We start from the raw sequence: 22,026 nt of genomic DNA on the forward strand, positions 1-22,026 counted from the left end.
GCCTCTGCTGGCTCTTCTGGGAGGAGTTCACCCTTCAGCCCTCTCTTCTCCCTACAGTGGGGCAAAATGGAAGCTGCTGCTGCTGCTTCTCAAAACAAGCAAGAAACCTTTTTTCCCGTCCTTTCCACATTCACCACTCCTTCCTCCAGTAGCCAAAAAGGTAGGCTCAGGTTCCCAGCAGCCTGAACCTTCCCTCCAGATGTAAGGCTTCAAGCTAAATGCTGAACCCACCCAAAGCCCCTGACTTACCCTATACCCCGCTTCCAGGGTTGGCTTGTCAGGAGTTAGCCAGAGTCCTCCAGAATTTCCCGGATCATTCCCTACTGCAGCTAGGCTGACCATGCCTCTGCCCACGTTTTTTAATCCATCAGAGAATAACCAAAAAGACTTTAACAGCCCGGAGGAGAAGAGTCACAGATCACCTTGAGTTCCTATCCCCATTCCTCTTCTACAGTTGCCCAGGTCAGGAATTATCTCCAATTTAATTCAGAGGGGTTAAGTAATTTGCCTAAGGTCACACAGTGGGAAAGGGACAAAAACTTGTGACTCCTGCCCAGCAGTTTGGCAGGTGCTCAAATACTCTTTGTGGAAAGGGTGAAATCTGTTTGTTCATTTCGCTGGCCTGTGGGTGCCTCTGTGTGTTGGGGGAGGGGGTTGTGTGGGAGAGAGGGAAGCTGTTCTCCTTCCTAATGAACTTTTATCTCCTCGGTTCATTCTCATTTTCAAAGTTACTGTATTTATTATCAAAGCAATGCCCCTTCCCCCAAGAGCAATGAAGAGTAGGTCTAATGTTTTCCTTCTCAAAAGAGCAAAGACCAAAACAATCCAATAAAGAATTTCACTTTCCCCTAAAATATACATCCTCAAAGCAAATCCCAAAGCACCACCCAAGTCCCTACGCTGTCCGCAGACGCCCCCATACACCCGCCACGCCACACTGCGTGGGGAGGCGTCGGGGAGGGGGCGCGGAGCGCGGGCCGCGCGGCAGGGAGCCGGTGGGCGCCGGGCGCGCAGCCAGGCTGGGCCGCACGGCGGGGGCCGGCCGCCCCTCGCCACGTGGTGGTGGCCGCGGCGGGGTCCGTGGCGCCTTCCCAGCCAGAGAAACCCGGAGCAGCCGGGGAGGAGGAGGCGGCGGCGGCGGCGGAGGAGGAGCGGGGCGGGAGCGAGGGAGGGGGGCTGGGGGGAGGGGTGGGGGGTGGGGAGAGACCCGGCGGCGGCGACAGGGCGAGAGCGGAGCGCGGTGCCAGGGGGGTGGGGGCACCGGTGCCCGTCTGGGGAGGGAGCAGGCGGAGGGGGTAAGCTGCGATTACCAGCAGGAACCGGCAGCAGCTGTGAGTCCCGGCAGGGCTGGGCGGGGGGAGGGGAGCGGCGCCTAGGGTCGGCCCCGGGGGTCGCGGGGTGGGCTGGAGAGGAGGTTGGCCCGCAGCTGGTCCAGGGTAGCGGGGAGGGGAAGGGTCCGGCGTCGGCCGTTCGCATTCCCCTTTTCCCCCCTCCTCCGCCGCTTCTCAGGCCGCACCGCGTCCGGAGCCCCTTCCCCGGCCCCGGGAGGTGAACTAGGGGCCCGGGGCTCGGCGGCAGTGGGGGAGGGGGCTGCCTGGTCTCGGCCTCTGAGAGGGGAGGGGCGACAATTTCTGTCGGCCGAGCTAAAGGGGTTTAAAGGGCGGCTCTTAAAGGGGCCGCAGAAGGGGCCCGGGCCGAGGAGGCACCCCTTCCCCATCCGCCTGTCGTCGCGCTGGCGCGGGGCCGCTGGGCCGTAGGGAAAGAATGCAGAGGAAGCAAACGCGGGTCGCGATCGCCCTAGCGGCAGAGCCCCAACTGGTGGGGTTGGGCTCGAGGTGGCGGGCCGGGGGTCGGGGGTGTGGTGAGCGCTGGTGAGCGGAGCTGGGGGAGAGGGGAATAGGCTTGGAGAGGAGAGGGTTAAAGGTGGGGCCAGCCCTACAAACACGCGCACACACTTCTTACTCAGACCCGGTCACACGCGTTTCCCTGGCACTTAATGCGGGGCGGTGTTGGGGCCTGGGCCCGAGTCCTCTCCACCCAAGGCTTTTGCTGCCGGGCTTTGGGAGGTCGCGGACCCCACTGCCGCAACTCACACCTCGGGAGCCCCCTCTCTTACGCGCACACATGCTCCGGCGCGCGCGCACACCTCGGACATTCCCATAGTGCCTCACGTGACACACGGCCCCGAACGTGCCCACCCTTCACACACGCTCACGCACGCGTGCACACACGCACACACAAACACTCACGGCCTCCCGGTCACTTCCCCCTCCATCCGACCCCCGCCTGCATCCCCGCTTAAGGCGCTCATTGACTATGACACACCTACACTCATTCACAGACACACACACTCCCCCCACACATGCCAGCCACAGACACACATTCATAAACAGGGCCAGGAGAAGTACACACGCACCCCCTCGCCTACTCTTTCGGGAGCCCTGAGTCATTCCTGCCCCCTCCCAGGGCTCCCCACTTCCCTGTGTGCTGGCACACAGGCCGGGCTTAGGAATTCTTTGTCTGCCCTCTTCACCTGAGCCTGGCGGCCCTCTCCCAGAGCCCCCTTCCCTTCTGTGTTCCCTCAGACACTCAGCCGAGGACTTCCTGTGGGTCCCAGGTCAGGGGTGAGGAGGGCCTGGAGGGTTGCCACAAACCCAGTGTGAGTTGGGGAGGCGCTTCCTTTTCCTGAACTCTGGGATCCTACAGGAGGAAGCTGGGAAGTTGGGCGGGGGCCCAGCAGAGGATGTGCCGACAGTGGTGGGGCTGACCCTCCCAGAAGCCCTGGGCCTTCCTTAGGGAGGAGCCAGGGTGCCGAGGCTGGGCATGAGGAGCTTGTCAGAGAGGTATTTGGGGAGGTGAGGCCTGGGGTGGGGAGGGGTCTGAGAAGTCAGTCAAGGCAGGCCTCATCTGGGCCCCCTGTGCTGGGAAGGCAGCGCTCTCCTGTCCACAGGTCTCCCTGGGTTCCGGAAAGAGTCCTTCTCTGCTTCTGGCTTCGCTTACTTGTCCCTATTTGTCACCGCTCCCCCTGTCCCCCGGAAGTCTTACTTGCCTCTGGTCCCAGCCCCTTCCCCAGGGCAGCAGAGAAGGGAAGATGGGGCTGGGAGGGAACTGTGAGACACAGGTTGCATCTCAGCTGGCCACAGAGCTCCTCAGGCCAGGACAAGGGGTGTTGGGACAAGCTCTGGGCCCCCCTCCCCACCGTTGCTCCTGCTCTCCCAGGAGGCCCAGGGCGGGCCGAGGCCCAGGCCCTTGCCATGGAGTCCATGTTTGAGGATGACATCAGCATCCTGACCCAGGAGGCCCTGGGGCCCAGTGAGGTGTGGCTGGATGCCCCTGGAGACCCCTCGCTGGGGGAGGACATGTGCTCTGCCTCCCACTTTGCCCTGATCACGGCCTATGGAGACATCAAGGAGAGGCTGGGGGGCCTGGAGAGGGAGAATGCCACCCTCCGCCGCCGTCTCAAAGTCTACGAGATTAAGGTCAGAACCTGGGGGTGATGGGGGTCTGACTGTGTGTGTGGCAGGGGAGGGGGCTGCTGGAGATCCAGCAGAGACTCCAGGGATCCGAAAGAGGGGTATGGGGCACTCGAGGATCCCTCATGAGGGTTGTGGCTGCTCTGGATGGATGGGGACTCTGGAGAGCCCAGCACCAATCAGGAAGGGATCAGGAGGATTCCTCTTAGGAACACCAGACCTTAGATCTAAAAAGATCTGGTTTGTGGGAGACGCCTTCTGGGCCGTGGGAATCGGGATGAACAGATCCCATCAGAGCTGGGAGGGAGAGGCTAGAACTCTGAGCCAGGCTGTGGGATGGGGACACAGCTAGGCTGAAGCTCTTCTGAGGGCCTACCTCATTTGCAGTACCCACTGATCAGTGACTTTGGGGAGGAGCATGGTTTCTCTCTATATGAGATCAAGGATGGTTCCCTGCTGGAGGTGGAGAAAGTCAGCCTGCAGCAACGGCTCAACCAGTTCCAGCATGAGGTGAGCCCTCCCTGAGGTTTTGCTCCAATCCCCCTCTGATAATCCCCACCCCCAGCCTCTGGCCTTCCCTCTCTTTGATCAGAGATGGCCATGGCCCTCCACAGGACCAGCTTCAACTCCTCCTGCCCCTCCACTGGGTGCTGGCGGTGGGGGTGGGAGGCACAGGGTGCTGCTCTGCCCCCAAGTCAAGGTGGGCCTGACTGTGGCTGCCCTCTCCCCTCTCTGGGCCTCATCCAGTTGCAGAAAAACAAGGAGCAGGAAGAACAGCTTGGGGAGATGATCCAGGCTTACGAGAAGCTCTGCGTGGAGAAGAATGACCTGGAGACGGAGCTGGGAGAGATGGTGAGGTCCCGGGAGCCTGGGTGCTTGAGGGTGTGACCTTGGCTATGTGCTTGTGGTACGCACTCGGCGTGTTCATGTCTGTCTGTGAGTGTCCACGTCCGGTGAGTGGGCTTGTGTGTGTCATGCAAGTTGTGAGCAACTCTGTGTACATCCTGACTCTGCAGTGACAGATGACTATGCGAGTGGCCCTGTAGAACACTGTGAGTCTGTGTGTATGTTTGGGTCTCATGCTGGGTTGACCCTATGCCTGTAGCACTGCGCTGGAAGGCTGTATGGGTGGGGGCAGAGGGGACTGGAAGTGTTTGTGATTGCTGGGATGGGCCCTGGCCTGTGTGTGATTCTAAGTCACGGTATGGCCATGCCGGTCAGCAAGTGGGCAGGTGTCAGTCAGGAGACATGGTCTCTTACTGACTCCTAGCTATGACCTGGGTCAAGTCACTTAGCTTCTGTCCTGCCTCTGAGAAGTGAGGCAAATAATAACAACCTTGCTGAGCTGTTATGGGACATTCATGTAAAAATGCCTTGATTTAATCGCAAACACTTACATGGCATTTACCTGTGTGCCAGGCATAATTCTTATCTCTTCAGGTATATTTACTGATTTTAATCCTTGTAACAAACTGACCTCAGAGGTAGGTGTGGTTAGCCCCATATTACAGATGAGGTACACAAAGCCCAGGGTAGTTACACCACACATTCGAATGGAAGCTTTTATGCTCTTGAGGGGGTGGCAGTGTTTGGATAGGGGGCTGAGTGTTTTTAGAAGTGTTTCTGCGTGTTAGTGACAGGGAAGAGGCATTAACTGTGACCTTGCAAGTAGCCAGAAACATCTGCATTGCAGTTGATGGGAGGGATCTTGTACTCATGGCCACTTGGAGAGTGGAGTTGGGATGTGAGACCTGGGGCCTCTGCTCAGTTTAGAGGGGTGATGGATACCCAGACATGGGGAAGTCCTGGGTTTAGGGAGCCCATTGGGGTGCCCTGGTCTGGTGCAGATCCTCACGCCCTTTTCTCCCTCTATAGCGGGCCCTGGTGGAGACCCACCTGCGGCAGATCTGTGGTTTGGAGCAGCAGCTGCGGCAGCAGCAAGGCGTCCGGGATGTAGACTTCCCCAGCCTGAGCCCCCCACCTGCCCCTGCCCCGCCCTGTGCTGATTTGGACCTTCACTACTTGGCACTGAGAGGGGGATCCGGCTTGAGTCACGGTGAGATCTCGGTGACCCCTGATTTCCATACTCCAAAGTCCCCCCTGCCAGCCCCCCATTTCAACCCCATTGGACACTTCCAGGGTTTCAGATTGATAGTCAACACCCTAGTCAGTTCAGTTCAGTTACTCAGTTGTATCCGACTCTTTGTGACACCATGGACTGCAGTACACCAGGCTTCCCTGTCCTTCGCTATCTCCCAGAGCTTGCTCAAGACTTAGGTCCATTGAGTCAGTGATGCCGTCCAACCATCTCATCCTCTGTCGTCCCCTTCTCCTCCTGCCTTCAGTCTTTCCCAGCATCAGGCTCTTTTCTAATGAGTCAGCTCTTTGCATCAGGTGGTCAAAGTATTGGAGCTTTAGCTTCAGTATCAGTCCTTCCAATGAATATTCAGTACTGATTTCCTTTAAGATTGACTGGTTTGATCTCCTTGCAGTCCAAGGGACTCTCAAGAATCTTCTCCAAAACCACAGTTCAAAAGCATCAGTTCTTCCGCACTCAGCTTATACTGTCTTAAATTTCTACGATAATCACCTCATCCCTCCTTACCAACTGTCCCCTCACCTCACGACTGTTACTCCAGGTTCTCCCAACTGACATCCTGCCCTTAAATCCTTCATTCACAGGCTCCTCCTGCAATTCCTATATATGCCAGCAGAGGGCGGCCCCACCCAGAGTCCCCCTGCTTGTCTTTGGTTGTGATTGGGAGAGGCCACTAAGTCTGACCAGGGAAACTCTTCCAAAGTCGGTCTTATCTCTCCCCTGACCTCCAGGAAGGTTAGAAAAAGCAACTCAGCCCATCAGTGCCCTCTGCTCTCAGTAGAGGTTTATCTGTCATGCTGGGGTGGCTGCCCTCTGGCTGTCTCTCCTGGAACCCTCACGCTGCAGTTCTCACCTGTTTCACTTTGTGTTGATCTGGGAGTGGGTGGAGGGTGCCCAGCAGCTGGTTCCAGCGTGACATTGTCCTTTCCTCTGCAGCAGGCTGGCCAGGCGCCACGCCGAGTATGAGTGAACTGGAGCGGCGGCGGCTGGAAGAGGCCCTGGAGGCTGCCCAGGGAGAGGCTCGGGGGGCTCAGCTTCGGGAGGAGCAGCTCCAGGCCGAGTGTGAGCGGCTGCAGGGGGAGCTGAAGCAGCTGCAGGAGACCCGGGCCCAGGTAAAAGCAGGGGCACCAACCCCAGGCCCCTGCTCTGGCACCTGTGGAATGCTGGGAGCTGCTAGAAGGAACTCTTACAGAGATCAGGGGTTTCCTCACTGAGTACAGACCAGCCCTGGGAATAGTAAAGAAGGGAGGTCCCAGCCAGTGAGGTTGGGGTCTGACTGTTCCATCTTTCCCTTAGGATCTAGCCTCCAACCAGTCGGAGCGGGACATGGCGTGGGTGAAAAGAGTTGGGGATGATCAGTAAGTCACTTTATAATCCTCTTCCTCTTAACCTCTGCAACCCAGGGGGTGGCATTTTCCAGGTTCCTTCTTTGGTTCACTCCTCCCCCTCCGCATTGTTTAGGGGACCTCTCTTCCAAGTAGTCAGGGCTGTGTTTTGGGTTGCTTGTGTGGCTCTGCGTCCTTCACAGGGAAGGAGGCAAGGTTCTGGCATGCTCAGGTTCTTGGAGGTTCCCTCTGCTTTCTCTGGCACCCAGGCCTATGTCTTGTCGAGGTGTCGGGTTGGGAGAGACTTCCTCGGCAGCTTTGCTGCCATGTTGCGTCCTCTGATGAGTTTTGCGTCTCTCTGGGACTCGTTTTCTATCCCAGGAACAAGGCCCAGCCAGTTGGGTTAACCAGCTCCTCCCTGACAGGGAGGAAGGAGATGATGGTCTCTTTCAGTATTGTGGTACCTTGTCTCCTACCTCAGGAGAGAGAAAGCAGAGACTTAGGAGAGGACATATTTCCTTGAGTTCATGCAGCAGCAAGCCGGGAATGAGAACGTATTAGGCTGGGGCGTCCCTTGGGGATCCTGCCATTAAAGAGAACCAGCAGTAGGTAGGAAGGGTGCTGTGTCAGTGGGGCGCCTAGTCGTGGGCCAGCACTGGGCAGCCAGGGAGAGAGTGCACACAGCCTGGCAGCAGTGAGCCTGGCGCCTCTCACATCCGCACCCGAACTCACCCTCTCCCACTTTCTGAGAAATAGAGCACAAACCTCCTTCCGCCTAAGCCTTCCCCCCACGAGATGAGGAGTGTAACACAGACTCCATCCTTTCATTGGTGGGGAGGACTAAGGCCTGGAGAGGGCAGGAGCCAAGCCTCCAGCACACACACACCCGGCTCTGGGACCCCCTGGGCCTCCTCACCCTCCTGCCTGCTTCTGGTCAGTCAGGGGTACCCTCACCTCCCCCTGCACCCTGGGGTGAAGACCTGGGTGGAGCTGTGATAGCTGGGGAGTGAGAACCTAGTTTGTGGGACTAATGGGTGGGACTCCTCACTGTTAGGAGCCTCTGCAGAGAGGGTCCACCCTAGCTTGTGGCTGGGGCTCAGAGCCTGTCCTAGCCTGTATGCCCAGACCCGGAAAACACACATACACATACTTGTTCTAGAATCCTAACTTGCCCCTAAAGTCACACGGTAGCTCCCTTTATGGCTCACTTAATCCACCTCCCTCCCAGAAGACCAGTAGAGAAGCCTCCCTCAAGAGGTTGAACCCAAAGAGAGGATTTTTGGTTTTGACTGGAGTCTGAACAGCCAGGCTTCAAATCTCAGGGAGCCCTCCTGGGATGCCGAGTGGCTCAGCTTTGCTGATTTCAACTCTCTGGGCCCAGGTTTCCCTCCCAGGCTCAGCAGTCCATCACTGCTGAGGGATGTGAGTGGAAGGTGATGTGGGGGAGGCCAAGAAGAGGTGGCACGTCCCCAGGGGCCGAGTGAGTGAGTGGGTAAAAGAGAACCCGTCCCACGGATGCCTCTGGAGGTCGTGCCATCCACGCCACTCTTCCTGGCCAGAACAGCCCCTTTTCCTGCCCCCTACAAGGTACTTATCCCCACCCTGTCTCTTAGCCAGAGGGAGCTGGGCTCTGCTCCAGGCTGGTCCTACCAGAGGTGACCTCCAGCTCCTCCTCTGGGTCTCCATGGTTTGGACTCTGCGTCATGGCCTCGAAGACTTCTGCCCCTGGAGCCAGCCGGGCCCTGCCTGCCCAGCTTCACACTTCCTTTCAGGCCGAGCATCTCTGGACAGCCCCAGCTTGGCAAGAGTTAATTCTCAGAGGAAGTCCTCACTCCCCCGGTAGTTTTATTTTCTTATAAGCTCAGCTCCTTTTGGTAATAAGCTGCTTCCCGAGTGCTCCCTCCCCTGTCCTCCCACCTGAGGAGGCCTCAGTCACCTGCTCTCAGCTCCTTTCCCTGCACCAGCCCCTCCCTTTCCTTCTACTTCTGCCTGACCCTTCAGGCGCGTGGGAATTTTACATGTGGGCCTTCTAGGAGAGGATAGCTGAGGTGGGTTATCCGCATGGAAGTGTGAAGGCGGAAGAGGGGGCCAGAGAGGTTCCTGAGTCCAGCCCATGCCTCGGTGGGAACCCGTTGTATCCCGAGAGGTGCTCCCCCTCCTTGGCGTGGATGCCTCCAGGGTGGTCGTTACTTTTACCGTGGGAGTCCTGGCTGTTCACATAGCTTCCCCTGTACTGCTGCTGCCTCTATTAATTCCCCTCTGTGAGGCCTCCCGGTGCTGAGGGGCCAGGCCTGGAGGCAGTCCCAGCCCCAGGGTTTCCAGGCTCCCCCATCCCAGCTTACAAGCCCATCCTCAGTGTTCCTCTGAAAATGGGCACCCAGACCAGACCGCCGCCCTCCACATCTGACCTCGGGGCAGGATTTCCCAGCCGTGTGGCCAGCGCCCAGGGGAAGAGCCCCTGAAGGTGACCCACCTTCAGTGACCAGGAGCTAGAGGCAGTCATGAAGGAAGAGGTGGAAGTGGAGACCAAAAGGGTCCCAGCCAAGCGAGAGGTGCAGACCCATGGCCCCCCTGCTCTGGCCTACTCAGGGTCTCAGGTCCTGAGTGCGGCCTGCCTGAGGATGTGGCTAGCACTGAGGGTGGAAGGGCTATTGTGGAGAGGGGGCTTCTAGAAGGGGCTCAGTGAGGGGACGCCGGGCCGGTGAAGGAGGGGGCTCACCCATGAGGGGAGCACTGTGAGAAGATGGGGGTTCAGCACGAGTGCTGAGGGGGAAAACTATAGGCCTTTTTCCCCAACATGGGGGGCTCAGTGTTGCAGCCTGGTGCTTTTCCGCCCACCACCCCCCCACTCCTCTCTCCGCCCACAAGCCTCTGCGTGGGCTGCGGTTAGTGGTAGGGGAGAAGTGTGAACTCTGAGAGAGAGAGGATGGAAACTCTGCACAGAGGTCAAGGGCAGTGTAGGGGGGTCAGGACGGAAGTCGGAGACCCCCGTGTACCCTGAGCTCAGCCTCATGCCCCAGAGCCAGCAGGCCCAGGGCCTCCCCCTTCACGCTTCTCACCCTCCCTACTTCCTTTCTTTCAAATTTCCTTCAGCCCGGACGCCAGGCCCACAGAACTGAAGCCCTGAGCACTTGCAGCCTCGGGGCTCCCCAAGGGTGGGGAGGGGTTCTGAAGTCGGGGGCCCACCACGCCCACCTGTGGTCTGAGGGGTTGGTGGGCCTTGAACCACCTCTGACCCTCTCCCTGCCAGGGAGGCAGAGAGCAGCTCTTACCCACGCTCTCTCCCTCGATGAGGAACACCACATCCTCCCCTCATTCAAACCAAACTCATTGAGCTGGTATCTCCTTAAATGGATCAAAACTGGTTTCCCCTTTTCACCTCCCATCTCCTAGGCGTTTCCCCGAGTCCTCATTCCAGCAGACACCGTGTGAGGCAGTTTACCTATAAAATCTCATTTGAGTCTCACCAAAAACCATGTGACAGTGTTGTCCCCTGAGCAAATCAGGGTACAACGAAGTAATCAGAGAAATTAAGTGCAAATACCGAGCAGGTCGTGAAACGATGGGTAATAGCCCTTCTGTGGTGTTTTTATGGTTCAAATTCTTGTCCAGGTAGGAGGTCCTTATACGAGGAGCAGCCCGATGATTTGCTGACTGATCGGTTTTGAAAGTGAAAGGAGGTCCTATTAATAATTCTGCCAGGTGACTCCTGTCAACCAGGACAGCCCTGGGCAAACTGGGATCTGTGGGCCCCCAGCCTGGAGGAGGACTCTGATTCCAACCCTGCTGTGAAACTTCTCCATTTAGCTGCATCTGGGGAGGCTTTCTAGACACAAAGACCATCTGGCTGAGCTGGAAGCGTGGCAGGGGCTGCCATGAAGAGCCGGGCTCTGTGGACCGCAAGTCATAGCTGGTCGAGGAGAGTGAAGGGGCTCAAGGCGCCTGAAAGGAAGTGGTAGATCGCTGGGTTGTTGCAAGCGACTTCCTCCTCCCCCCAGCCCGCAACCTCAAGTCCGCTCCACGGCCGGGTGCCTGTGGTCCCTCCCTGAGGGTCAGGCCGGGCGGGAAGACTAGTGCTGGGTGTGCCTGTGGGTAGTGGAAAGTTTGGTCCTTAAATGCCCCTGCAAGGGTGATGTGGCTGGGGGGCAGCGGGGGCAGCTATGGGCAAGGATGGGGGAGCTGGGAATGCTGGATTTCTGTTTTCCTCCTGATTCTGTCAGCTAGGGATTCTGACCACATGACCAGCTCTGATCCTGATCCCATCCCTGCCTGTAACCCCTATCCCTCATCCTGACCCCAACTCGGTCTCCAGTCCTGACCAAAGATGATCTCATCAGACCCTGACTCCAGCCTTAATCCTGACCTCGAGCCTGTCCTTAGTTCTAATCCCATGACGCAGTGCTAGCCTGAATCTTGACCCTGCCACATCCGCATCCTCATGGAGGCTCCAGCGCATCACAGGGCACCCAGTGAACCAGGAAGACACTGCACTCAGAAGCCCGTGTGTCTCCCAGCTGGTTTGGGGCAGAAAGAGGCCTTCTACAGAGGCAGATGCTTAGGTCTCTAACCTTTCTCATCTCTGTAGCTTTATCAATAACAGTGAAGATGATTGTTTCCACATGAGTTGCTGAACTCCCTGAATTATTCGTGGAAAGAAAGAATGAAAGGATAAGTCAACAGAGGGTGGAATGATGTTCAGGGGCTGGGAGTCCTCTTTCCTGCCAGCACTGCCATTTGTACTCTGGCTTCTCCAAAGGTGCCAGCTCAGCAGGCTGAGGTGCCAAGAGCCTGGTGGAGTCCCTGCTTTGTACCACTATTGCTCTGTGACCTTGAGCAGGCCTCTTAATATAAACTCTGTCCTTCCACTTCCACACGTGTCGAGCACCTTCCTCTCCCCTCCCCAGGCAGGGCTGGTGATGCTCAGGGATCCCAGGCCACTTTGGAGGTCCCCAGCCTCTTTCTCCTCCTCTTAGCCTTCTGTTGCCTTCCCACCTATCCTTTCCCCCTTCCCTGATCCTTTTGGAAGGCAGTTGATAGCTGAGTCGTGAGCAGCCTTGACTTCAGCGTCCAGGAGACCAGAGCTCCCATTCTAGCATCTCCACTATTACTAGGCTTTATGACTCTGGTCAACTGACTTAACTTCCATAAGCTTCGGTTTTCTCATCTGTAACATGGAGGTAACAAGCCGGCCAACACTGCAGGGTTGTCCTGAAGACTAAGTTCTTAGCACAATGCCTGGCCTCTGATAAGGGCTCATACAGATTATGATTCTTTTCTGGGTGCTTCCCAAGTTCTGAGAGACTCAGACGGAACTTGTCCCCCATAATTTAAGCAATGAGGAAGCACCCAGATGCAGGCATCTGCTGCCGTTCACCTGACCCAACCTTCCCAAACAGCCGTGATGGTGGAAAATAGCACTCAGGTGTGGGCCAGGAAGCGGAATGTGTATTCAGGTGCATGCATGCGACTCTTGGTTGTGTTGTGAAGTTGAGATTTTTTTTCCACTGAATTGGCAGTGTTTTCTAACATGAGTCATTCAGGTCGTTAGCGTATTTAGCAGCCCAGGCCTGTGCATCTTGAGGTGGGTAGTCACCCAATGCAGGAGGGAGGTCTCACAGTGCCTTGGAGCATCAGGTCTGGTCCCCCTAACCTTGCCCAGGGTCTCAGAGGCAGTTTTGAGGGCTGCCTGGAGCTCCTAGAGGACACGGTGGGCGGGGGCAGAGCTGGAAGAGGGGCTGGGCATCCTGGACTAGGTCCTTCTCCCTTCCATTTCCTGCTGCCTTGTCCATTTTGCTGCGAGGAGAGTGCCAGGAATTCGGTGCTGGAAACTGGGGTAACTCCTGACAAGGGGAGGAAGGCAGGCAGAGGAGAGATGGGGCCTGGCAACTGAGTGTGGCAGGTGAGATCTCTGAGGCAGGGTGTGAAGGCGACGACCTGTATCTGTCACCTGAGATAGGCAGTGAAAGCAGATGTGGAGAGAAACTGGCTGCTCGGTCAGAGGGGATGTTCCATCTGTGCCCTGCCCAGAGCCCCCTCCTGCCCTCACCACTGGGGGGTTAGCATGATTGTCCGGAAGGCCCCCAGTCTGAGGGAGGAGGTGCAGCTCTGGCCCTCAGATCCCCTTGGTTTGAAGCGGGGAGCCTTCCACTGGAAAGTCCCCAATTTACTATGGGCCATAGACCGGACCTCTCACTCTGATGAGGGTGATGCCGTTCCTTCCCATAGACCTATGCTAAAGGAGGAGGGTGGGGGACATAGGACACCCGAGGGCTGAGATAAGATGGGACGGAGGCTGCAGCACCTTGGCAAAGGCTCCCCAAAGGACTCCTTCCCTCTGTTCCTGTCCACCCCTGTCCACCATCAGACTGACAGAGGGCACTCTCCCTCCCTAAGAAGTGGGGTTGTTCCCCAGAATCGCAGCCTGTTTGTAATAATTTGGCTTTGGCCCAGATGGGTTAAAAATAGTTTTGTTGTGGGAGGGGCTCCCCCTCCACCCAGCTCTGCCCCAGGATTAGTGAGAGAACAAGGCGAGAACGAGGGAGTTCAGTCACCATCTACCCGCTGCACCTCGGCTTTTCCTGCCCTCTGAAGCCCTAACCTCACGACTTCCCGTCCTCTTCTCCGGGGTTGGTCAGACACACACACACACACACACACACTCACTCACTCACTCACTCACCTGTTCCTCACTCATCACACTGGCCTCACACCTCCCTTTGCTCCCTCCCGTTCACACGGATCCTCTCTTATATGTCCCATTACCATGAGATGAGAGCAGGGCCCCTTCCTTGCCTCCCAGCTACTGGGGCAACCTCCCCCCCCCCCGCCCCCGCAAGACAAAATTCCTCTGGAGTGGCCAAGCCTCTGCCTGCCATTTCCCCTCCAGCTCCAACTTCCACAAAGTTCCAGAGTCCCTTTTGGATTGGGTGAGGGGCAAGATCTGGGGAAACAATATCCCCTGCCTCCCCGGCTCTGTCCAGGCCCAGATCAGAGATGAAAGTGGTGACCCAAGGCCATGGCAGAGTCTCCTGTGATGTCAGGACGGGCTCCCTGGAGGTGTGCAGGCTGGGGTGGGAAAGAGAGGAGGGGCAATGCTGAGAATGGTAACTTTCATTCAGTGATTCTGGGTCAAAGGGACCCGAAGAGAAAGGGAGAGAAAAGGAAGTGGTTGAAGTCTTTGCTGAGTCTGTTCCAGCTCCATGAGGGTGGGTGCCCTGGAGGCCTGTGCAGGAAGTGGGAGGAAAAAAAGGGAAGAAGAGGGACTTCCCTGGTGGTCCAATGGTTAAGATTCCACACTTCCACAGTAAGAGGCACAGGTTCAATTCTTGGCCAGGGAACTAAGATCTTGCATGCTGAATGGCCTGGCAAAAAAGAAAAGAACAAAGGGAACAAAAAAGAAGAATGGTAAGAGAGGCTCAATTCAATATTGACTTACTGAACAGCTACTGGGTACCAGATCCTGGACAAGATGCTGGGAATACGAACAGAGTGATGATAATCTCTACGTTTGAGGAACTCCCAGTGAAGTTCCAGAATAAGGCAACTTTTGTTAGGTGCTTAACATGAGTGGTGCCCCCTGGAGGTGTGCCAGGCACAATAGCTGTTCACAGAGATCTCCAGGTAAAGGGCTCCCTGGTGGTCTGGGAGTTGCAAGGCTGAAAGGAGCAAAGCAGTGGACCTAGGCATACTTGGGTTCAAGTGTATCAGTTGGCACCTCTGCCAAGCCAGGAGGCCATGTCTTCACTTACAGAATGGGGCTCTTCGTAGGCTGTGCAACAGCAGTCTCTAATCTTCCAAAGGTGAGAACTCCTCTGACCCCCCGCCCCCACATGCAGACTGTACTTCACAAAGTATTAGTATGAATACTTTGAGAAATCTCACAGCAACAAAAGCTACTATAAATTCAGTGCAGCTTTTTGATGAATCTGTTTTGTCACCACAGTTTCTGCACAGATTAGAAACGCATTCACACATACCTGTATGAGATGTGTTCAGGCCACAGACAGTGCTCAGTGAATACACAGATTCAGGGAGCCCTTGAAATCACTGAGGGCTCCAGCCCCCCGCCCCCCCTCCCATAGTCTGGGAACCACTGCCCTAGCCCCAGGTAAGGTGTAGGGAACCCCTTGGAAGAGGTTCCCCTTTGAGGTGGCCCTTAATGCCCAAGAGAATTTCTGCAGGGGGGGGGGGGGGCGGGTAGGAGGGTCTGGGAGGGGAGGGCCAGATGCCAGGGCAGAGGCCGTTCTTCCTCCACAGCTGTGACAGTAAACCCACTTCCCTTCTCCTCACTCGCTGCCCTCTGACCTGAGGGTCGGGGCAGGCTGCGGTCAAGCCTTGACCCGGGTGACTGGGTATCCTTCAGGGTGAACTTGGCGCTGGCTTACACGGAGCTGACAGAGGAGCTTGGCCGGCTTCGGGAGCTGAGTTCCCTGCAGGGGAGGATCCTGAGGACGCTGCTGCAGGAGCAGGCCCGGAGTGGCGGTGAGAGGACCCAGAGGGTGGAGGGCAGCCGTGGCCACCCTCCACTTCCTTCCCCGGTGCCCCGGCCCGTTCCACTCGGGAGGAGAGTGGGTGGGCATTGGTCCCTGGCAAGGCCCGGGCTCCCCAGCCCTGACGTCCTCTCTCCCCATCACTCTCACCTGACCTGTTCTGCTTCTCTTCTAGGCCAGAGGCACTCGCCGCTGTCGCAGCGCCACTCCCCGGCCCCCCAGTGCCCCTCGCACTCCCCGCCGGCCCGCGCGGCGCCCCCATGCCCCCCGTGCCAGTCCCCTGTCCCCCAGCGCCGCTCCCCTGGGCCCCCCTGCCCCTCGCCCCAGCAGCGCCGCTCTCCGGCCTCGCCCTCCTGTCCGTCGCCCGTCCCGCAGCGCCGCTCGCCGGTGCCGCCGCCCTGTCAGTCCCCCAGCCCGCAGCGCCGCTCCCCAGGGCCCCCCACCTGCCCGGCCCCGCAGCCCCGGCCTCCGCCGCCCCCGCCGCCCGGGGAGAGGACGCTGGCCGAGCGAGGCTACGCCAAGCCGCCCAGCCACCACGTGAAGGCCGGCTTCCAGGGCCGGCGCAGCTACTCAGAGATGGCGGAGGGCGCGGGCTACGCGGGCGCCTCCCCGCCCTGGCTGCAGGCCGAGGCGGCCACGCTGCCCAAGCCGCGGGCCTACGGCGGCGAGCTCTACGGCCCCGGCCGGCCCCTCAGCCCGCGGCGCGCCTTCGAGGGCATCCGCCTGCGCTTCGAGAAGCAGCCGTCGGAGGAGGAGGAGTGGGCCGTGCCCGCCAGTCCGCCCAGTCCGGAGGCCGGCGCCATCCGCTGCGCCTCGTTCTGCGCGGGCTTCCCGGTCCCCGAGTCGCCCGCCGCCACCGCCTACGCCCACGCCGAGCACGCGCAGTCCTGGCCGTCCATTAACGTGAGTGCGCTCTGGCAGGTAGACCCGGGAGCCCCGCCCTCGGCTTCGCACCTGGTTGGTGGGCGGGGCCCGCTTCTTTGACTCCGCGCTCCTCCCCCCGGACGGCGCGTCCCCTCTCTCTCCAGTGGCGTTTTGTTGGCTTCAGTTGGGGCCACACTCTTTAAAACTTGTTCAGCTTCATGGTTAAAGACCCAGTCTTCAGAGTGACAGTCCTTGCTTTGATTCTGGACTTCAACACCTAATAGCTTTGGGACCTCGGACAACTTCCTTGTCTTCTTCGGCCCTCAGTTTTCTCATCTGGAAAAATGAGGACAATGATTTATTATCTGGTTCCGTTAGAGAATTCTAAAGAGGGAGGCAGGGAACCCAAAGCACTCTGCACAGTGCCTGGCTCAGTAGTAAACATCTGCTATTAATTGGTGATGAAGGCCATGCTGACCCGGGTCTTGGGTCCCGACAGGGACAGCCCTGCTCATCCAGTTCTGTTCATCAGGCCCCAGAGCCCCTGCCCTTTGATGTCTGTCCTAGAAGACAACCGTTTCTCAGGGCTGTATCGTTTCACAGAAATAGTGAGTTTCCTGGATGTCAGAGCCAGCCCTTGCCACCTGGAAGGAACAAAATACATTCCAAAGTCAGACAGAAAATTATTTCGGGGCTGTACATTATTAGGGTTATCCGTTGCTCTGAGTTATCAGGGAGCTGTGTCTGAGTCACTCTGAGGGCATGTCTGGGTCTTGGCTCTCCTCATTACTGCAGATATCCTGGCAGGCTGAGCATACCTCCCTCCCCGTCACCATGCCCAGGATTGGGAGAGTGGGTGTCGAACTGGTGGAAAGTGGTTAGGGAGGGGGAGGAAGGGGGTGATGTAGGATAAGAAGTGCCCAGACGCCTTCTCATGCCGCAGTGCTCCCTGCCTTGAGACCTAGGAAAGGGCAAGCTGGGATGTGGGGACTGTGAAGGACGGATGTGGACCACAAACAACTCCTTTCTCTCCCCACAGCTGCTGATGGAGACAGTGGGCTCTGATATCCGCAGCTGCCCCCTCTGCCAGCTGGGTTTCCCAGTCGGGTACCCAGATGATGCCCTCATCAAACACATTGACTCCCACCTGGAGAACAGCAAGATCTAGGGTGCCTCCCCCCACCCACTGGCAGTTTCTCCACCTTCTCCCATCACCCCCACTCACTCACTCACTTTGAATGCTGCATGAATCTCGTAGGGGGCCCCTGCCCCTTGCGACCCCCAGATACCTCCACTAGCTACTGAGTCAACGTGTGTGCCGTCTCCCCTGGTCCAGGCACCACTCAGCCCTGGCTCTTCCCGGGAGGTCAGCTGAGGCTCTCCCCAGCTCCCTGGCTTCTGCTGGGGAGGTGGGATGGGCTGGGATGGGGAGGGGCATATCCTACCCAGCCTCTCCTTCTGCCTTTCTGTTCTCAAACAGTTGGGTCCAAGAAGGTGTCTAGTGCTTGGGCCTGGGGGAGGGGAGGGTATCAGAAGACTCCAGAAGCTCCCCCAGCCCCTACCCAGATGGCCAGCTTTCTCAGGCTGTGGTCTGTCCAGGGAGTGCCTCCCTGTAGGGTCCCAGAGCCTGCCCTGCACACTTATGCCAGTTCCTCTGTCCCCTGGCCAGGTTGGAGCTCGTGGCATGGGCCCCCCCCCTCCATTGGGGGAAGGAGGCATCTTCTTTCTTGCCATTCCCTGTAGGGCAGCCCTGTTTTCCCCCTCAGCCCACCCTGGGGAATAGGGAGGGTGGGAGAGGAGAGGGAGAACCCTGAAAGACTGGGAGCATCTGGCCCCAAGAGGCTGCGTTGAGGCACCACGACCCTCAGGCCGGGGAACCATCTGTGTCTGCCTGTGTCTGCCTCCCAGGCCCATGCCCTTCTTCTGGAGCCCCCAGTGTCAAGGTGCAGGTTGTTAAGGCAGATTTGCCCCCCCACCTGACCCCACTCAAGCCCCGACACCACAGGTGCCCTGGAGCCCAGGTGTGACTCAGCCTCCGTTAGCTGGGTGGATGTCATCAGCCCAGCCTCCCAGGCCAGAACCTGAGGATGGGCCCAGGGTGCTGCGGAGATCAACTTCAAAAGAGCTAACCCCCTTCCCACACCCCAGCGACCCACATTCCCTCTGTGAAATCTACCTCAGAGTCGTACCCTCAGAAGGACGGGTAAGCAGGAGGCCAGGGGGTCCCCAGGGGTGAGGTGAGGAGCTTCCCAGGCCAGCGCCTGCGGCCCCACGATGAGTCCACTCCCCCCCACTGCGAGCCTCTCCCCCGTCTCAGCCCGGGCGGGGGCAGCGGGTGCTGTGGTCAGTGCATGTACCATTCTGATCCAACTCTCCCAGGCCCCCCACCTCCCCACACCCCTCCCCTCCTCCTCAGCGCAGGGGAGGGAGGGGGTGTGTCGGGGCGGGGGGCAAGGGGCCGAGGACCCCAGGGACACGTGGCATTGTACCTTGAGTGTCCCCCTAGGGAGGGGAAACAGGGAAGGGGGACTGGAAAGGGGAGGTGGGGCCCCTGAGCTCTCTGAACAAGTTGAAAGTCCAAATAAAACTTAACCTGTTCCATCTGCGCTCCTTCTGTGCTCTCTGTGGCTGGGGGAGGGAGGGAACCCTTCCAGGCGGAAGGTCTTGGAAACTGTCTCAAGTAACCACAACCAGGGGAGGGCAAGTAGGGGAAGCTTAGGGCCGCTGTGTTCCCAGGTGGTTCTGGAGACGCAGACATGCGAGTGGCTACAGGTGACTTGTGATGTGGACTTTATTTGGAACAGATGGGGAGCAGCAGAGGGTGTCTTCGTGACCAGCCCTGAGCAGGTGTCAGGGACTCGTGAATTTTCCCTCCCAGCAGGTCTGGCAGGTAGAGGTTCTGTAGCCTGAGGATTCGTTTACCCGTAGCACTATTTTTTTTTCATCAAATGATTTCTCATGCCAGGAACCAGACTGGAACCTCAAAAAGGAAGGAACATTTATTTGGGTTCCATGTCCTTGTGGGTCAGAGAGCGGGGAGCGGCTCAGCGGCTGCCTTGAAAAGTGCCATAGCCTGGGAAGTCAGAGCCAGGTCATGAACCCATGACTTCTGCCCCAGCTTGGGCTATGCCCTCTTGTCTGCAGAAGAGGCCTGACCTACTTACTCATCAAATCTTGGTGCCTTTCATTTCTATGTGACACTCTGGCCAAGGATTCACTTGAAAGCAAAAGGCAGGAGCCATTGCTCACCGAAGACCCAAGGTCAAGGTCCAGCTCCAGACCTGGGGTTTATATCCTTCCCTGTTCAGTGCCGAGGTGCAGCCCCCACAGGGAGACTTCCCTGCTCCTCTGTTGCAGTTGACAACTATAGCTGCTAAAAGCTTATCCAACCTTGATTTCATCTGCAGCCAAGTCCTGAGTGCCAGGGAAGGCAAGAACAGACATCCTTATGGGACACGGCTTCTTACATGCCCTGGGAGAGAGGGCTCTGGAATCTCTGGCACAGGAGTTCCCCTGGTTTTCTCCCACTCCATGGAAGAGGTTTTCTTTCTGTCATGGATGAAGGCAGCACCCAGGTGTCTGGGTTTTGTTTGGATCCCTGGAAGCATTTGCTAGAAGGACATGAGAAAATTAGGGGTGGTAAAAAGACACAAAGCAAAGAGAAATCCCAGCCATTGATAAGAAGGGCAAAGGATGACCCGGAATTGAGCTGTGTGGGGGCATGGCTTGTGTAACCTCACCTGATCCTTGGGTATATGTCTGAAGGCGTGAGGAAACCCAGCTACCCTCAACCTGTACACTCCTGTCATGGGGGGAGGGGAGTATGGCAACGTCAGGTGCAGATTCCAGCAACATGTCTCCTCGATCTCTGGGGACGTGGGAAAGGGCTCAGATGCAGGACGGGAAGCTGCTTGGGGCTGGAAGGGAAGGGGAAGAAGGAAGAAAAAGCTAGTGTTTCCCCAGCCCAGTTCCTCTGGACCTGCAGCCTTTAACTTAATGCCTGCCCAAAGGAGAGGACTAGGGGGTGGGGAGCCCTGCCAACACTCATCCTTCTCTTCCCAATGGGATTCTGGGCTGCGATCAGACGTGAGGATGCTCGTTACTCTATGGGAGTAATTCAGGGACCCCAGGGCCTGAGAGAGTGGGAGGCAGAGGGGTCTGGATCTCTGGGCCTCTGAAGAGGTGAGGAGGGCGGGACTACTTGCACACGAGCAAAGCGGGGGAAGACCCTATCGAGGCTGGAGATGACACCTGGGAACCCACTCTAACCAGCACAGATGCGGAGCTGGACTTGGGGAGGAGGGGGGTCAGTGGCAGGGAGGAGTCACAGACTCCAAGCCATCTGTGGCCTCACCTCCAAGTGCCTGAGGAAAGGCCGACACCCAACATCCCAGCTCCAGCCCCACTGCCCTCTGTCTCTCCTTCATCCACCAGCTGCCCTGTGGGCCTCCCTGCCTCATCTTTGACTTCCTCAGCCAGAGCTACCAGCCTAAGCCACCCCACCCCTCTCCTGGGTCCCTGTAGAAGCTGTGCCTGGCGATTAGCTGAGGAATTAAGAGCTTCTATCAGAAGCTGCTGTCGCCGCTGCTGTTGGTGGTATGTGTGTGCGAAGCGGGGGCTGGGGGGGGCTGGGGGGGTGGGAAGCTGATCGCTAGCAAATGGGAGGGGTGTGTGGGTGAGTCAGCCGTGTTAATGAGAAACACCACACCCCGCTGATTAGGGCTAATGAGGAAGAACAGAGGGGGGTGGGGGTTTCAGTCAGTGATATCTTGACAGGGTTGCTTGCTCCCCGAGTCCCATCTCTCCCTTAGTCAGGGCAAAGAACACAGCCACTTTGGCTACTGCAGGAAGAATGGAGGTTAGATGCAGAGATGAACCGCCCGCTGCGAGGCAGTCCTCACTGAGAAGGGGTTGAACCAGGAGTCTGGGCAGAGACCGCATTCAGGGGAACCGTGAGAGATCCAGTAGGCTCCTGTTCCTGCCTGTCCTCTAATCTCCCTGTTGATTCACTCCAGAGAAATTTCTGGCAGAGCTGTGCCTCCTGGTTGCCTCAGTGCTTTTTGAAATCTAATGGACCTCTGCAGAGGGCCCTGATTAAGGGGGTGCTGCAGACAGGGCTCCGGGCTGTGCCCTTCCTATTGGCAGCCTGGTTTGAGGCATTGACTATGCAGATGTTAATAACCCAGGGGGGCCTGGCAGGGCTGAGGGCAGGAGGGCTTGGGGTAGGGGAAGGCCTGTGGACATCTGCTGAAGGCCCTCGTGGTAGCTGCCCTGTCCTTGCGGCAGAGGCAGAGGCCCCCAGAACCCGCAGCGTCACCCTGCCCTCCATGCCGACTCAGCTGAGGGCAAAGGCCCCAGGCGCGTCCGGCCTATGTTCCAATCCGCTGTGAGTGCAGGCCTAGGGGAAGGGAGGGCAGAGGAGGGCTGGGAGGGGGACAGGATGGGTGTCGGCCAGCACCTCCAACACCTCCTCATTTGCATTACCACTGACACCCTTCTTGACCAAGAAAATGGAGCCAGAAATAACAAGGGGGAAGGTGATTCCCTGGGGGGGCCTTTGAGGTTCTTTTTCCTTGCTCCAACACTCCCAGTGCTGAGGGCAAGAAGGCAGCCACCCCCACCGTCACTCGCCGGCCCCTGGTGGGGAAATGTACCTATATTTGCTGCTCCCTCCCCAGGTTGGGCAGTCAGCCCGTCCCAGCCCCCCACCTCCCGTGGCCCCAAGCACCCCAGCCTGGCCCCTTTCTTGGGAGCCTGCACCACCTCCCTTCCTTCTT

The 22,026-nt window shown here is 58.1% G+C and overlaps 1 protein-coding gene across 4 annotated transcripts; it reads left to right on the plus strand.

Moving 5' to 3' along the window:
* Nucleotides 1–1,206: 1,206 nt before the first annotated feature.
* Nucleotides 1,207–18,850, plus strand: TBKBP1 (TBK1 binding protein 1). 4 transcript variants are annotated; one of them, XM_065910143.1, is made up of 10 exons: nucleotides 1,207–1,331; nucleotides 3,220–3,479; nucleotides 3,861–3,983; nucleotides 4,221–4,325; nucleotides 5,349–5,529; nucleotides 6,508–6,683; nucleotides 6,868–6,929; nucleotides 15,259–15,377; nucleotides 15,561–16,288; nucleotides 17,289–18,850. In XM_065910143.1, the coding sequence occupies exons 2-10, from the start codon at nucleotides 3,255–3,257 to the stop codon at nucleotides 17,415–17,417; spliced, it is 1,848 nt and encodes a 615-aa protein (XP_065766215.1). In that variant the 5' UTR covers nucleotides 1,207–1,331; nucleotides 3,220–3,254; the 3' UTR covers nucleotides 17,418–18,850. The 4 variants fall into 4 exon arrangements, with proteins under 4 accessions (XP_065766215.1, XP_065766218.1, XP_065766217.1 ...); XM_065910146.1 differs by having other exon boundaries at nucleotides 6,511–6,683; XM_065910145.1 differs by lacking the exon at nucleotides 1,207–1,331 and adding an exon at nucleotides 1,432–1,818.
* Nucleotides 18,851–22,026: the final 3,176 nt, after the last annotated feature.

This window comes from Muntiacus reevesi, chromosome 18 (genome assembly GCF_963930625.1).
Source record: "Muntiacus reevesi chromosome 18, mMunRee1.1, whole genome shotgun sequence".
NCBI classification, from domain to species: Eukaryota; Metazoa; Chordata; class Mammalia; order Artiodactyla; family Cervidae; genus Muntiacus; species Muntiacus reevesi.

Coding starts and splice junctions, on each gene's coding strand:
- TBKBP1 (XM_065910143.1), top strand. CDS start 3,255: ATGGAGTCCATGTTTGAGGATGACATCAGCATCCTGACCCAGGAGGCC. Junction 3,480..3,860: donor TCAAAGTCTACGAGATTAAG/GTCAGAACCTGG, acceptor CCTCATTTGCAG/TACCCACTGATCAGTGACTT. Junction 16,289..17,288: donor AGTCCTGGCCGTCCATTAAC/GTGAGTGCGCTC, acceptor CTCTCCCCACAG/CTGCTGATGGAGACAGTGGG.